At 45.0% G+C, this 17,141-nt stretch overlaps 1 protein-coding gene across 3 annotated transcripts in view; it reads right to left on the bottom strand.

Annotated features, from left to right (window-relative positions):
- The window catches only part of ZFAT (zinc finger and AT-hook domain containing), a 192,673-nt gene that overhangs the window by 22,008 nt on the left and 153,524 nt on the right, over positions 1 to 17,141 (bottom strand). For all 3 annotated transcript variants that reach the window (XM_028105589.2, XM_028105590.2, XM_028105591.2), the window contains 3 exons: positions 12,876 to 12,994; positions 3,058 to 3,184; positions 438 to 568 (listed from right to left, as the gene is read on the bottom strand). In XM_028105589.2, coding sequence (XP_027961390.1) covers positions 438 to 568; positions 3,058 to 3,184; positions 12,876 to 12,994 — 377 coding nt within the window. The remainder of the gene's footprint in view (positions 1 to 437; positions 569 to 3,057; positions 3,185 to 12,875; positions 12,995 to 17,141) is intronic.

The raw sequence follows: 17,141 nt of genomic DNA, 5'->3' as shown, positions 1-17,141 counted from the left end.
TTTCCTTCCCATCGGCTCAGGCATCGACCGGGTGATGCTGCATATTTCACGAGGCCAGTCCACTGAGAAGCCCTCCCAGCTTCTCCGGCTGCTCCCACAGTTCCCACCCAAGGGCCGCTTTTCACGACAGAGGTGTCCAAGTGGGTCTACACCTGCTCATTTTCATACTGGGTTTCTTGGAAGGGATATGAATGAAAGATTTCCAGAATTTTAAAAAATGTATTGTACCTCTCCCCTAAAACATACCTCCGCCTATGGAGCTACTAAAGACACATTCCCATAATAATCGGAGGCAGAGGAAGAAAATGCATGAGCCTAAGCCAACCTCCTTCCCAATCCCACTTTAGGGAAATTCAGCCTTGACAACCTACAGGAGAGAGAGAACATGTGTGGCAGCGTGGAGAGAGGAAATTTAACAGGGCAGGGAAGGCCCTTACCTGTTTCACAACAGTCACTGTCCCTGGAGCCATGGCAACCACGGAGGCCACAGCAGTGGCATCATGGGCCTCAGTGCCCAGCTCGATGATCTGCTGGAGGATGTTCACAGCCGTGGGGTCAAGGCGGTCACCTTACAGGGAAGAAGCAAATGGGACACCAGTAAGCCCACCAGTGCTGGTGGGCACTGAGTGCAAAACCAGACCTTACTAGAGGCCACTGGGGAGCAGTACCCACTCCAGGGGAAGCACAGATTCTCTGCAATCGCTCAATTTCAACAGCAGAATAATTTGTATGGTGCTTTTTGGCTTGAAAGCACTTTCTATTAAAATATCTCAAAAGCCCAAATGATCCTGTGAGGAGATGACATTGTGATGATATTACCTCCATTTCAGAGACTGGTTACCTCTGCACAAAAAAGACAGGAGACTTACCTGGGGTCATTGGGTCAGTTACTGCACAAAACCAGAGCTCAGGCCCAGATGTTCTGAATCCAAGCTTGGTGACCCAAGACTGCCTCTCAGGACAGAACCCCTGAGAAGTACCAACTAACACACTAACCTGCAAAGTTAGTGTCCTGTGAGCATACGCCTGGTAGGTGGCCAATGAGAGTGTGCCCAATAAATTGCACAACTTACGGACAAAACATTGGAGGATGTCTCAATTATTAAAACCAGTGGGCTTTAAAATTCCAAACCAATTTAAGCGTGGGGTTCTATTTTAATCATCTCAAACGACTGGAGTCCATAGCATCAGGGCAGCTACTGAGTATACCCTGCTGGCTCTCACCATCTGCTTAACCAACTGTGACTCTCCCGAACATGGCGCTCTGACCCCGATCATTAATTCACTAAGAAAGAAACTACTGCATGATCTCTTTGTTAGCATAATATTACCAAGTCTCCGCCAATGTTTGCATCCTCCTGGACCGGCTTTCCGCGGGCCACATTCCAATGTGAGTCACTCAGGAAGAGCCAGAGAAGGGAAGCATGATGTGTTCTATGTAGCGGGTAGGATGTGGCATGAGACTAAGTACATGATGGTGTGAGTGACTTGCATATACTCAGAGTGTACCACCCTGGCATTGCCCTACAAAACACACACACACACACACACACACACACTCTCCTCTCTCGCTCACTCTCTACGTAAGGGAGGTGTGTCAACTGTGCCTTGCAGCCAACCACCCTGAACATCCGAAGACTAAACAAAACATTGACCTTAAAAACTTACTGACCTAAGTAAGGTTTAATTCCTCATGCACTTACTCCCTCAGTGACCATTAATCAGGCCTGTCACCAGGAGCATGGCTCCCAGGGGGAATACAAAGATCTGCCTCCATCTAACACTCTCTCTCCTCCTCCTTCGGGACTCATGAGACAGATCTGTAAGCAAATTATTCCCGCACCAGGTTGGTCCCGTCTCAGGGGGCAATCAGGGGAACGCCACAGAAAAGTCAGGTGGGTCCCCAGCAGATGACATGTGATCTGAACACTGAAGGTACAGGTGCAGTGGCCAGAAAAAGTGTAGGGGAAGGAACAGATCGCGTCCCAGAGATCACACAAAGCAGTGCAGGTTTGGGGAAAAGGGAGCACCTGCTGAGTCTTCAGGGGACGGCAATCTCAGGGGTAGGGTGGAAAGGGATGATGTGCAGGGAACCAGGACCCAGAGCTGGCGGACCTGGCTCGATGGGCTGCAAGGTCTGAGCCTTATCCCAAGAGCCAGGAAGAAACACGGGAGAGGCCTCAGAAAGAATGTGTGCACGCTTGGTGGATGAAGGCATGGGGCTTAGCAGTCGCTGAAGCCACTGAACACGAAGGAAGCAAGCAGAGACTCAGCCAGGGCCTCAGCTCTGGGTGCCCCATTTAACAGCCTCAGCCGGGCCGCTCCCCTCCACTGAACCTGCCGCTCCAACCAGCCACCACGGGGAAGCGCTGTCTCCCGAGTGCGCTCAAGCTCTGCAGCCCAATGAGCCCAGCCCTAAAATAATTCGCTCAAAGGACTGTTTTAGTCAGGTTGCTTATGACCTGGGCTTTAGGGCTTTAAGAACCCGGCAACACTGGCGATTTCCTACCTCCTGCCACTACCTGATACCTTCCTCTGAATGCAAATCAGGTTGTGGTCACACATTAACTTGGGCTCCATCCAAGTGCTGAAAAGGACTAAGAAAGCATAAGGCTGGAATCACAGCTGGGGTGACACAGTGGTCTGATTTTAAAATTGATCTAATATTTGAAAAGGATGACATGTGATGTAAAAATCCTGCTTTGGGGCTTTTCAGAAGACTGGGACGCGGGCAGTGCCGGGCTTGAGGCTCTGTAAGGCGGCCGTGGCAAGGCGAGCAGCCGTGCCCTCAGTCCGGCCCATGCCACCGCTGTCCGTGGAGCAGAAACAAGCCCCTCCCCCCACCCCCGGAAGAGAGGCCCACAGGGAAGCCAGGGATGGAGACAGACACCCAGACCACAGGATCAGCTCCAGCTCTGAGAGGAGCCCTTCCGGCAAAGCCCCTTCCACCCCTGTGGAAGCATTCACACATTCATTCATTCATTCAGCATGCCCACTAAAGAGCAGCTAGAAGGTTGCTGGAAAGTGTCCGAGGGGACAGAGCGTGTGCTCTCTCACCACTCTCCGAAGTGTATCTCAGGTCCTGGAGCGCAGCCACGGCTGCCTGCGTGCCCTGAACGTCCTCTTCGGTTTCTGTGATGTGCACGTACTGGGTGGAGGGCTCCTCGGGGGTCTCCGCCACTGGCTAAACAAAAACAGGATCATCTGAGTGATCTTCTGGAATACCACCTGTTACCCGCGAGTCCCAGGATAACGTATGGAGACAAAACAAAGGCATACGAGCAAACCTCTGTGATACCTCATTTACCTGGTATCCCTGAGAAATCAGCTGCTCCAATAAAAACACACTTTCCTTTTTTCCATCACATGTCTTTTCCTGCTTTGTCGAAGATTATTTGACCACAGAGTTGAGGGTCCATATCTGGGTTCTCTGTTCTGTTCCATTGGTCTACATGTCTGTTTTTGTGCCAGTACCATGCTGTCTTGATGATCACAGCTTTGTAATACAGCTCGAAATCGGGCAATGTGATGCCCCCAGCTTTGTTTTTCTTTCTCAACATTTCCTTGGCGATTCGGGGTCTTTTCTGATTCCACACAAATTTTAGGATTGTTTGTTCCAGCATTTTGAAAAATGTCATTGGAATTTTGATCGGGATGGCATTGAAGGTACAGATTGCTTTGGGTAGCATAAACATTTTAACAATGTTTATTCTTCCGATCCATGAGCATGGAATGTTTTTCCATCTTTTTGTGTCTTCTTCAATTTCGTTCATGAGTGTTCTGTAGTCCCTAGAGTACAGATCCTTTACCTCTTTGGTTAGGTTTATTCTGAGGTATCTTATGGTTTTTCGTGCTATTGTAAATGGAATCGTTTCTCTAATTTCTCTTTCTACAGTTGCATTGTTAGTGTATAAGAAAGCAACTGATTTCTGTGCATTGATTTTGTATCCTGCCACATCACTGAATTGCTGTATGAGTTCTAGTAATTTGGGGCTGGAGTCTTTGGGTTTTCCACATAAAGTATCATGTCATCTGTGAAGAGAGAGCGTTTGACTTCTTCTTTGCCAATTTGAATACCTTTTATTTCTTTTTATTATCTGATTGCTGTTGCTAGGACTTCTAGTACTATGTTGACAATAGAGGCGACAGTGGGCATCCTTGACATGTTCCTGATCTTAAGGGAAAGGCCCTCAGCTTTTCCCCACTGAGGATAATATTCGCTGTGGGTTTTTCATAGATGGGGATTTTATGAACTTCAGGAATGTTCCCTCTATCCCTATACTCTGAAGAGTTTTAATCAGGAAAGGATGCTGTATTTTGTCAAATACTTTTTCTGCATCCATTGAGAGGACCATATGGTTCTTCTCTCTCCTGTTATTAATGTGTTCTATCACACTGATTGATTTACGAATGTTGAACCACCCTTGCATCCCGGGGATAAATCCCACTTGGTCGTGGTGGATGAGCCTTTCAATAAACGGTGCTGAGAAAATTGGACAGCCACATGCAGAAGAATGAAACTCGACCATTCTCTAACACCATACACAAAGATAAACTCAAAGTGGATGAAAGACCTCAATGTGAGACAGGAATCCATCAAAATCCTAGAGGAGAACATAGGCAGTAACCTCTTTGACATCGACCACAGCAACTTCTTTCAAGATACATCTCCAAAAGCTACTAAAACAAAAGCAAAATGAGCTTTTGGGACTTCATTAAGATAAAAAGCTTCTGCACAGCAAAGGAAACAGTCAACAAAACAAAGAGGCAACCCACAGAATGGGAGAAGATATTTGCAAATGACACTACAGATAAAGGGCTGGTATCCAACATCTATAAAGAACTTCTCAAACTCAACACCCAAAAATCAAATAATCAAGTCAAAAAATGGGCAAAAGACATGAAAAGACACTTCTCTGAAGAACACATACAAATGGCTAACAGACACATGAAAAAGTGTTCATCATCATTAGCCATCAGGGAAATGCAAATCAAAACCACACTGAGATACCACCTTACACCAGTTAGAATGGCAAAAATGGACAGGGAAAGAAACAAATGTTGGAGAGGTTGTGGAGAAAGGGGAACCCTCTTACACTGTTGGTGGGAAAGCAAGTTGGTACAGCCACTTTGGAAAACAGTGTGGAGGTGCCTCAAAAATTTAAAGAGAGAGTTACCCTATGACCCAGCAATTGCACTCCTGGGTATTTACCCCAAAGACACAGATGTAGTGAAAAGAAGGGCCATATGCACCCCAATGTTCATAGCAGCAATGTCCACAATAGCCAAACTGTGGAAAGATCCGAGATGCCCTTCAACAGATGAATGGATAAAGAAGATGTGGTCCATATATACAATGAAATATTACTCAGCCATCAGAAAGGATGAATACCCAACTTTTATATCAACATGGATGGGACTGGAGAAGATATGCTAAGTGAAATAATTCAAGCAGAGAAAGTCAATTATCATATGGTTTCACTTATTTATAAGTGGGAGAAGGAAGGGAAAAATGAAGGGGGGGAAATCAGAGGGAGAGATGAACCATGAGAGACTATGGAGTCTGAGAAACAAACAGAGGAGAGGGGGGAGGGGGGATGGGTTAGCCCGGTGATTGGTATTAAGAAGGGCACGTACTGCATGGAGCACTGGGTGTTATACGAAAACAATGGATCGTGGATCACCACATCAAAAACTAATGATGTATTGTACGGTGACTAACATAACATAGTAAAATTTTAAAAATTAAAAAAAACAAAAGCAAACAAAAAACCCACACTTTCCAAAATGGAAACTTCTCTTTGCAAACACCGAGACATTTTTAAAGCAGCTCTGGTAGAAAGCTTCCTGCCACACATTCTTGCCTTGGGGACCAGAGTGTGCTGTTCACAATTAGAGATCAGACACGCGCAGAGATTCTTGTGTGTGCTCTTCTGATGGCCGCTGTCTCCTCCCACCACTGCCTGAGCCGTCCTGACCTTCCCCGGCTCTGGGGCCTCGTGCCGTCAGGCCGCCAGAGAGAGGGCACGGCAGAGCTGCAGGTGGAAGGGAAGAGGACGGGCGACGGGGTCAAGTTTGCAGCACACGTCCTGGCACCAAGTAAGAGCCCAGTCCACCATGGCTATTCCAGCGATTCGTATTTTTATACGAAGGAGACGATAAACAACAGACCACGGGAAACACATCTGCAAAATCAGGTGTTGGGAGGGTAGGAGGGGCTGAAGCGACATTCATGGGTGCCGCAAACCTCAGGAGAGAAGAGGTGGGCCAGAACTCAGCATGTCACAAGAAATCGGCATGAATAATGCCCTCTTTCTGGAAGGGATGGGGAGGGCTGAGGAACCATAAGGCAGGAAACATGCACGTTACCAACAAAGAATAGGAAGGAGGACTTGACACAAAATTTACAGGTGCCTAAGTTACACTCTCTAAGTACTTATCGGTATCGGTCACAGTTCAAAATGCCAAGTTAATTCTTCTCTTACAGCCAAGGGGCCAAGTGCCTTTCAAGATTCCCAGCCTGACACATAGTAGACACCCAAGAAAAATGTGATGAATGCATAAATGAAAATCAACAACAACAACAACAAAAACCCTACTTCCTGTTAAGTACCATTAAGCTACAATTGCCCAACACTGACTGGGCCCAAGGAATGTCTTAGCCCATGAAAACCAGCTTCTTCCTTGCTTGGGGAACTCTGTGTAATGATCACACGTGGGAAGGATGGACTTTGCAAGGCATTCTGGGGAGCCAGACGACAGCCCAAACTGGTGGGTAGGCAGCTTGTCATCCCACAGGTAACCGACCCCTGAGCCCAGCTTCTTGGCTGCTCGAGTCTCTCATTTCTGGAGTCGAGTACACGGCTTCGTGTGAACTATTTTCACTGGGTTCAAAGCTCTCCTCCTTAACGTGTTGGGATCTGCAGGAAGCAAGGCCTTCAGAGCAGAGGGGCGCTACCACAAACACTTACAAAAGCACCAACTGACCGAGAAACATGACATATTAGGTCAAGAATTGGCATTCCAATGCCTGTTTGTTAATAGAGAGCAAATCCTTGCAGTATGAACTTGAAACATGAGGGACTATATGTTTTCCCTTAGACGAGGATGTGATGCTGATGGTACCACCACCACCAATCATCATAGTTGCTGCCAAATACTGGGGGTCCTGGGGGCCTATCAGGAACTAGCTATGGACCTCAACAGTTTGATATCATGTCTCTTGGGTATTATTAGTCTCACTGTATGGATCAGAGGATGGAGAACACAGAGGTTAAATAATGGTTTCTAGTCAAACCATTTATACAGGATAGCACCAGGATTCAAAGTCTGTCAAGTTCCAATGCACATACTTCCTATATTTTCTTATAGAAAATTCCCAACACACACAACCACAAGGGGATGAACCCTCAGTGTACACATCACCCAACTTGAATAATTATCAATTCATGACCAGTCTTAGTTCCCCTCTGTCCCCACACACACTCCACGCCCTGCCCTTGGAATATTTTGAAGCAAATGCAGAAGTCATAGCATTTTATCTATAAATATTTTAGAAGGTATCTCTGAAAGATAAAACCCTTTCAAAACAAAAGCACAACACCACCGTCAAACATCGAACAGTAAGTCCTTAATGTGACCACACGCCAGGCCATGTCCTTGTGCCTCCAGTATCTTATTTCCCATAACTGACCCTTCAAATCAAATTTAAGTCACTGAATCCATGTATTAGAATGGACTGACATGTCTCATAAGACTTTTACTTATAGGTTCTCCCTCCGTTCTGACTCTGACCCCCCAACCCCAAATTATAGTTCTGTTGGGGAAAGTGGGCTGTTTGTCTGCAGAGTTTCCAATAGTCTGAACTTTGCTGATGGCACCACTATGGAATCACTGAATGTCCACTGTGCTTCCTGCAAGTTGGTAGATGTAGAAGCTTAATCAGATACCGGTTCCCTTTTTGGCAAGAATGTTTCATGGGTTATATGGTGTACTTCTAACAGAAGACACGTGACGTCTGGGTGTCTTCATTATTTCTGTGATGTCAGCAGGTAAGGGATGACCACTGCAGGATCCGTGACACCATTAGGGGCTTGCAAACTGGCAATACTGTTGATCTTCATTTGTTAGCTGGAAAACGTCTATAAATAGAAGCTTCTCCTCACCAAACATTTGGTTATACTGAGGTATAGTTAGTTTAGAAAAGGTTAAAATAACTATTTGACTCTGGGTCTTTATTTACCAAAACAGAGTTGATGCCCTAATATCCTACAAAGGTGACTGAGTTTTCTCCCCAGTGTCAGTATAAACCCATGGACTGAAATATTCTTGATGTGTTTCACCGTACTTACTAAACACTAGCAACAGCCTCAGAGTTATGCCATCAGCCCCCCTCCCCCCCACCACCAACAGAATAACTGAAATCAGCACATGGTTTTGCAGTTCTATTTGCCCTTAGCTTATACCCCACTAGGAGGAGCAAACTCCCATCTTAAAGTCTGTGGAAACAGTCCCTCTGTGTAGCTAAGCCATCATTTTGATATACAGTTAGAATCATTTATTTCACTTTCCTCTCAATTTTTAGGGCTTGCATTTTTTTAAACTTCAATTTTTTTTTTAGTATTATATGAAATACACCCATGGTTTCAGAGTCAAACCTGTACAACTGGATGTGCTAAGAGAAATCTGGCTTGTCTCTTTATCCGCTCCATCTTGGTGCGGCCTTACCACTCCACATAAAATGCCCCCCGTTTTTTATGACTATTTTATTTTGAAACATTTTTCGATTTACAGAAGAGTTGCAAAGATAAAACCGGGAGTTCCTACATACCCTTCACCCAACTTCCCCTCATGGTAACATGTGACGCAACCGTGGTACGATTACCAAAGCCCAGAATTAACACTGGAACCATACTATTAACAACAGACTTTACCCAGATTTAACAGCTTACTCCCTAGTGTCCTTTTTCTGTTCCAGGACCCAGGGCTCAGTCACCAAGTTTCCATGGTGTCCTCCAACCACGGACAGCTCCTCAGGCTTTCCTGGTCTTTTGTGAGCATGACACTCCTGAGGAATCCTGGTCAGGTATCTGACCACACACAGCGACATATCATTTGCATATGTCTGACGGTTTCTCATGAGTAGACGGAGGTTGAGGCTTTTTTGAAGAATACCATGGGGGGAAGGAGCATGCCCTTCTCATCACGTCAGGTGGCACATGATGTCATTGTGACTTACTACTGGGGATGCTAACCTCTGGTCGCACAGTTAGCATGGGTCTGCCAGATGCCTCTACTGAATAGTTACTACTTTCCCTCTGTGATCTAGTGACTATCTGGGGGGAGAGATTTTGAGGCTATGCAAATGTTCTGTTTCTCCTTGCATTCTGTCTAATTTCAGCGCCCATTGATGGATTTGCCTGCAGCGATGATTACTACGGTGTTCTAATGTGAATTCTCTATTTCCCTCATTCCTCCCAAGCATATCCCTCAGAATTCTGTGCACAAGAACTGTTCCTTCCCCACCATTTGTTCACATTAGTATGGACTCAGTGATATTTATTTTATTCTTTAAGTTGTAGTACAACACTATTATTATTTTTTTAATTTTTTTAAAGATTTTATTTATTTATTTGAGAGAGAAAGAGCGCACAGGCAGCGAGGGGGGAGGGGGGCAGAGGGAGGAGAATCAGACTCCCTGCTGAACAGGGAGCCCTACTTAAGGCTCGAACCAGGACCCTGTGATCATGACTTGAGCCCAAGGCAGATGCTTAACCAACTGAGCCACCCAGGCGCCCTGATCATTGTTTAGTTATTTAAATTGTTCCGGCTCTGACCATTGGGAACTTTTTGGGTTGTCTCTTGTGTCCTTTCAACATGCCTCCATCTTTTGGGAGGTGGGGGCGGGGAGAAGCATGTTGTTACATTCTAGGACCACAAAACATCTAGGATCATCTTACATATTTGCTGCCACAGCTCTGGAATTAACCACTTTTCAAAGGACCCTGGTGGCTTTTATTGGAGACTCCTATTAGAAACCGAGATCTGGGGAGGTGTATTCACGGCCACTGAGTGTCACTGCTTCTGGGCTCTCAGCACAAAAGGCTAAGAAACAAATGTACATAGACTGTGTATAGGCACACATCTGGACTTAGCACGCAAGCAACCTATTCCTCTATCTAAACCTATAATACATAATAGGGCTGTGATAAATAGCGTGCTGCAGACACCTTTTCTCATTTTGTCAGCGTTACTTTAGGGTACTTTTCTAGTGGTGGGATTGTTTATTTAATGGATAAAAAAGTGCACATGTAATTCTACTAGATGTTGCTAAATTCCCATTCATAGAGATAGTAACATTTTGCATTCCCACCCACAATGCATGCAAGTGCATTTTCCCCTCAGCCTCTCCAACAGAGAGGATGTCCAAATTCTGGATTCTAATAGGTAAGAAATTCTCTCTCTCTCTGTTTCCATCAACACGTGCTATGTGTCAGGTTGATCATGTTTTCAGATATTCAAAGTCACCTGCATTTCTTTTTCTGTAAACCTTTCTTATCTCTTGCCCATTTTCCTACAGGGCTGTTGATCATTATTTTTACGAGACTTCTGTAACGTCAAGATACTCATCTTTTTTCTACTATATGACCACAAGTATTTTGTTGTCATTTATCTCTTGAGCTTTTTTATGAGTTCTTTTCCATAAGACTTTTTAAAATTTTTTCATGTAGTCAGTTGTTCTCAATCTTTCTCCTTAATGAATCTGGATTCTGAGTCATAGTTAGGCAAGCTCTCCATGCTCTGAATTTAGACATGAATTCATTCACTCCGGTTTTTCTTCTGGTATTCCTAAAATGTCACTGTTCTTACATTTAAATCTCTGATCTTTTCGCTCTTGCCTCTCTCTACATACACAAGCTATTCATTATTTTATGTTTATGTTTCAACCTGATGCTTATCATGCTAATACTTTTTCATTCCTTCTTTTGGATTTTCCAAAAATAGAATTCTGCCATCTTCAGATAGATACCTTATTTCTTCCCTTCCAATGCCTTTTTTTTTTTTTAAGATTTTATTTATTTATTGGACAGGGGGAGAAAGAGAGAGAGAGCACGTGCACAAGCAGGTGGAGAAGCAGAGGGAGAGGGAGAAGCAGGCTCCACACCTGGCAGGGAGCCTGATGTGGTACTCGATCCCAGGGATCCAGGCCACGACCTGAGCTGAAGGCAGACGCTTAACCAACTGAGCCACCCAGTCGCCCTCTTCCTTTCCAATTCTTTTTTCTTTTATTTTGAAAGAGAGAAAGCATAAGCAGGGGAAGGGGGAGAAGCAGACTCCCCTCCTGAGCAGGGAGCCTCACACGGGGCTCGATCCCAGGACCCTGCAATCATGACCTGAGCTGAAGGTAGTCGCTTAACCAACTGCCTTCCCTTCCCTTCCAATTCTTAATGTCACTATTTACTCTGCCTTGTTGGACACATTGGCTGATACCTCCCAAGTGATGTTCAAGAGCAGAGCTCCTGGGGTACCCTCATCTTGTTCCTGATTCAAGGAGACACCCTCCAGTGTTCCCTCACCAAGTGAGATGCTAGCTAGAAAACTGCATGGATTTATTTTTCCATGTTACGGATATATTCACCCTGTTGTACTTTATTGACTGTTTTTAATCGGCAGACGCTTAAGTTTGTCAAGTGCCTTTTCTGAATGTGTGAAGATAATCATTTTTCTCCCTAGTTCTATTATGATGATGGATTATATTAAAATACTCCCTCCTATTGAACCATCCTTTCCTTGCATTCTGGAATCATGCTCACACTGTCGTGATGTATTATTTTTTTTTATTTTAGAGAATTTTACTTTTTTATTTGAGAGGGAAAGAGAATGAGAGAGAGAGAGAGAGAGAGAGTATGAGAGTGGGAGGGTCAGAGAGAGAAGCAGACTCCCTGCTGAGCAGGGAGCCCGATGCGGGACTCGATCCCGGGACTAAGGATCATGACCTGAGCCGGAAGCAGTTGCTTAACCAACTGAGCCACTCAGGTGCCATGTATTATTTTTTTCATGTGTTCTTGGATGGTTTTCAAAGCCCTTACTCTTAATCACCGTATGCTGATGCTCCAGAAAATGCTTGGATAAGTGGTTCTCAGCTGGGGGTGATTTGGGCTCCCAGAGACATCAGTAATGTCACAACTGGGGATGCCACGGTATCAGGGGGGTGGGGGTAGAGGAGGTGGTGGGGTGGAGGTCAATGATGCTACTAAACATCCTAAAATGCACAGAATATCCCCTACAACAGGTTATCATGTCAAAGATCATAATGTCAGGAGTGCTGAGTCTGGGAAACCCCACCTTACGTAAACTGCAATTAGTCCGTGGAGGTGACACTTGGTGCTTAGAAAGAGACAGCTACTGGCTTTGATCACACAGATGTGTCTCCAGCCAGGGGACTGGTTCTAACACCTGAGGGTAAAACAAAGATGGCAGGTGGGACACATGTTCAGCAGCAGGACAGTGGGGCCTAGAATCAGAAGATGGAGCCCTTCTCAGTTCTTTTGGTGAAGACTCACAGTATACTCCTTGCCTTGCATCCTTCCCTCAGAGGCAAGAGCTGATACTCTGGATTGGTGAATCACAGAAATGCAAAACACCAGTGAGAGACCAATACAGACATTCTCAATGCAACTCAGGGTAAGAATTCGCAGGCACAGCCCTGGTCTCACCCCTCCAACAGGAGACAGGCTTTGAAAAGATTTCCTAGTTTCCCGACCAGAAAACCCAATCTTCTGAGAAGCCACTGTCTGTGCCCAGCACCCAGGCCTGCTCGGTCTGTCATTTGCATCTGGAAATGTCAAGATCAATACCGTGCTTTAAAAAGTTACCTCCCACTTGGAATCTCCTTCGTTTTCCACCAACTTCAGGCCATGCTTGTTCTTCAGGTGTCTGTTGAACTCCCATTTGGTGCCGTAGACGAAGCTGCACACAGGACACTTCAAACCACCTGAAGGCACAGAGGAAAAAGGAGCGTTCACAGCACGGGAAAGTGCCACAGGGCCGCCTCCCATCCAAACACCCTCAAGTCCAGGGAACGTACGGTTCTGTCTGCAGCGCTTACCTCTAGTCCCAGCCTCCCTTCGCAATGAAGCAGAACAGTGACAGAAGAGGTGTTTTTCAGGACAGAGATTTTAAAGCTTAATGTTTTTCTTTTCATTTTTGAACAAGCGTTTGCAGAGAGTCTAATATATATAATATTTTAGGTGCCAGAGTGACAGAATTCCCGTGGCCATGTGAATATGTGGCCTAAAGGATTCTTTCACTTTTTTTCGTTTGAAAAAAGCAAATAACCGAAGGATAAGGCTGCTTTTCTCAATCATCTTTGTCCCCAAATACTAAGACCAAGAGCCAGATTCTCAGTCTCCTTCACATCAAAAGATGAGCCATTTCTGTAAATTCCCATTTGGATTTCCCAGTAAAGGACAAATTAAAAAGGTGGTCCCATCCTGAAATGTCATTATTTATCAAGCTGATTACATTTTACACATGTTCTGGGAGGTGTTTGGATATAAGAGCATGTAAAACTTTAGGGGAAAAAAAAAAAAAAACAGAAAAAAAACCTAAGAATCACACAAAAGATTATCTTTCTAAAATTCTACCAGGAGCAGCAACTAAATTAGTGACTGGGAAAAAACCACCTTAACAAGCTGTGAATTCAGAAGCAACTTCTAACCACTGGGGAAGGCGTCTGGGCAGCAGGCCTCCATATCCACACAGATGATTAGCAGGCCAGAGTCGGCTGCCACCATGAAGCCTCCACCCTGCGCTGGGTGGGAGCATGCGGGGGGCACAACTGGTCTCCCTACAACCAATGCTGTTCTACTCTCCACCCTGCACACAGATGGGGCTTCTACAAACACAACTAGGGGCGTCTGGGTGGCTCAGTTGAGCCTCCAACTCTTGATTTCGGCTCAGGTCATGATCTCAGGGTCGTGGCACTGAGTCCCATGTCAGGCTCTGTGCTTGGCAGGAGTCTGCTTGAGATTCCCTGTCCCTCTGCCCCTCCCCCATCTCGCAAATAAATGAATAAATAAAAACACAAGCTGAATCATCTCTCACAGGTGTAAAACCCTCCAATGGCTTTCCATCAGACCCAGAATAAAATCCCAGCTTCTTGCTGTGGCCGTGTGGCCTTACTGTCACCCTTGTGTGACCCTGGAGGGAGTAGAAGAATTCCGCCCTGATTATGAGGTTGCTCTGACCCAGGCACATTTCATGGGGATGCATAACACAATGTAAGCCTCTCCCAGATGCAAGTAGGATGTGAGTGACCTCCTCAATCAGTTCCGTGTCGGTGGGATCTGACGGTGCACGGCTCTGTAATCAGGGTTTCCTGTCTATCACCCAAGGGGCTGAGTGACTCCCCAAACAGTCATGAGCACAAAAGGAAGCCGACCCAGACGGCCAACAGTGCACCCCCTCGTACCATCAGCTCAAGGCTTTACCTCTCGCTATGCTGGGAGGTGCGGCAGAGCACAGCGGGTCCGACAGAGACAGGGGATGGAAGCAGCAGGAAGACCGGCCACACCAAATCATAAACTTCCAGAACATTCCACAGAGGAGGCAGCTCCAAATGCTTAGTTTCTGAAACTTACACACTCTGCACTCTTTTTTTAGGCCAAACCAAATGGGCTTGTTCTTTCCTGCCTAGATGATAATTAAACGTAGTTTTGAGCTTCCTTTGTTATCACTTATTAATCATCTAAAATGATGTATTTTCCTATGGTCATCTTTTAAAACTCTCCAAGGTGTGAGAACCTCTGCCTTTTCATTTGGTTCAACTGACATAGCTCCTCCTATAAAGACTTAACAAGAGGCAGTGAACAAAAGCAACCTAAATGAAATTAAAGACTCCTTCTGCAGGACTTTTTAATGGAAACTAATTTAAGGAGAAAAACATCCTTACATTATGTTTAAATTAAAATTAATATAATGCCCCATATTAATTAAAACTTCAACCTCTGCCACATGGCCTTTAATTAAAGAACAACACATTGGAAATATGTAATCTAGACTAAATGCAGAACTATGCCACTTAATTGACATCAGAGCTGAGAGAAGTTAATTTCTAGTTCAATTCATTACACTCTTAGGCAATGCACAATAAAGGTCCTGGGAAGACTTGGTACATTCATTTGTGGCACTGATATAAAGTACACACCATAAAAACCACAAACCTCCAAATCACAATTTCCTCAGAAGGCATGACGAAGCAGGCAAAGGCACAGAACTTTTGGCGCAGTTTGAAAAATCGATCATGGCATCTTTTGCTCTTTTTGGAATGCAGTGTTCTGGAAGAGTTTTAGGCATTAAAATATCTTTGCTCCTTTGTGGTGGGTGACCTTACTGAAAATTCAGCTTCATTTCCAATAACATGACTCCTGGAGCGGCACAGAGCACTGGGTCGGGCAGTCAGATAACAGAATTTGGCACTTGCTCATGTGACCCAGAGGCCACTTCCTAAAACTCTAAGGGCTTTGTTTTCTCTAGGGGGAAATGTTAAAGCTCTTATCTTCAGAAAAAAAGGCACTCCAAGGGCACCTGGATGGCTCAGTTGGTTCAGCGTCTGCCTTGTCCTGGATTATGATCTCAGAGCCCCGCTCAGCGAGGAGCCTGCTTCTCCCTCTCTCTCTGCTACTCCCCCTGCTTGTGCTCTCGCTCTCTGAAATAAACAAATAAAATCTAAAAAAAAAAAAAAAAAAAGGCACTCCAGTAGGCAGAATAATGGACGCCCAAGGATATTCACATCAGGGAGAAAAGGGAACCCTTGTACACCGTTGGTGGCAATGTAAATTGATGCAGCCACTGTGACAAACAGTATGAAGGTTCCTCAAAAAATTAAAAATACTACCATCATATGATACAGCCCTCCCACTGCCAGGTTTATCTCAGAAGGAAATGAAAACAGAATTTCAAAGCGACACCAGTACTCCCATGTTCACTGCAGTGTGATTCACAACAGCCAAGATATGGAAACAACCTCAGTGTTCACCAACAGATGAATGGATAAAGCAGTCAGGGTGTACACGTACAAACACACACACACACACACACACACACACACACACACACACACACACACACACATACACACACACACAGAGGAATATTAGTAAGTCATGAAAAGGAAAGAAATCCTGACATTTTTGACAACATGGACAGACCTAGAGGGCATTACGCTAAGTGAAGTAAGTCAGACAGAGAAGACAAAGACTGCATTGTATCACTTATATGGGAAATTAAAAAACAACAACAACAACAACAAAGTTGAACTCATAGAAACAGAGTAGAAAAGTGGTTGCCAGGAGCTGGGGGACAGGGGAAGTAGGGAGAGATTGGTAAAGAGTATACACTTGTACACTTGCAGTTATAAGATGAATAAGGTCTGACGGTCTAATGTGAAACACGGTGACAATCGTTGATAACTGAGGCTCATGAAGAGAGCAGAACTTAAAACGTTCTCAACAACAGTGAAAGGATTTTATTAGCTGACTAGAGGATGAGAATCCGAAATATCTTACTTACAGCTTTGTGAATGATACCCCAATAATGCTGGAAAAAAAAAAGGCAGTGGAGACCTGCCTGTAAATTGGACTGGGCTCTATTGAAAATGTAACCCCACATGAAACAGGTGTGGATCCTGGCCCCCAGGAGCTGACCATGTGAAATGGAATGTGCATGGATAAACAACAAAGACAGTATGTGGGGTTTTTATTACGATGGAAAGTAAATAAACATAGAAAAATTAAAACAAAAGAAAAATATTCAGATCCTGATCCCTGCAACAGGGGAGTGTTACCTCGCATGGCAAGAAGAGACATGGAAGTTGTGATTCATCAAGGACCTTGAGATGGGGAGATTATTCTGGATTGTCCAGGCAGGACTAATATAATCACAAGGGTCCTTACAAAGAGGAGGCAGAAGATGGGTCACAGAGAAGCAATAGGAGGAAGGACTCACAGCCCCTGCTGGCCTTGAGGATGGGGGAAGGAAGGGGCTCCAGGCGAGGGCAGCCTCTGGAAGCTGGACAAGACAGGAGAACAGACTGCCTGTCCCCTGGAGACTCCAGAAGGAATACGGATTTGTTAGCAAAC

This window comes from Eumetopias jubatus, unplaced genomic scaffold, assembly GCF_037043125.1.
Source record: "Eumetopias jubatus isolate StellerSeaLion01/CBP00866 unplaced genomic scaffold, mEumJub1_p1.0 scaffold_4, whole genome shotgun sequence".
Taxonomy (NCBI): Eukaryota; Metazoa; Chordata; class Mammalia; order Carnivora; family Otariidae; genus Eumetopias; species Eumetopias jubatus.
This window is presented reverse-complemented; position numbering and strand designations above follow the sequence as displayed.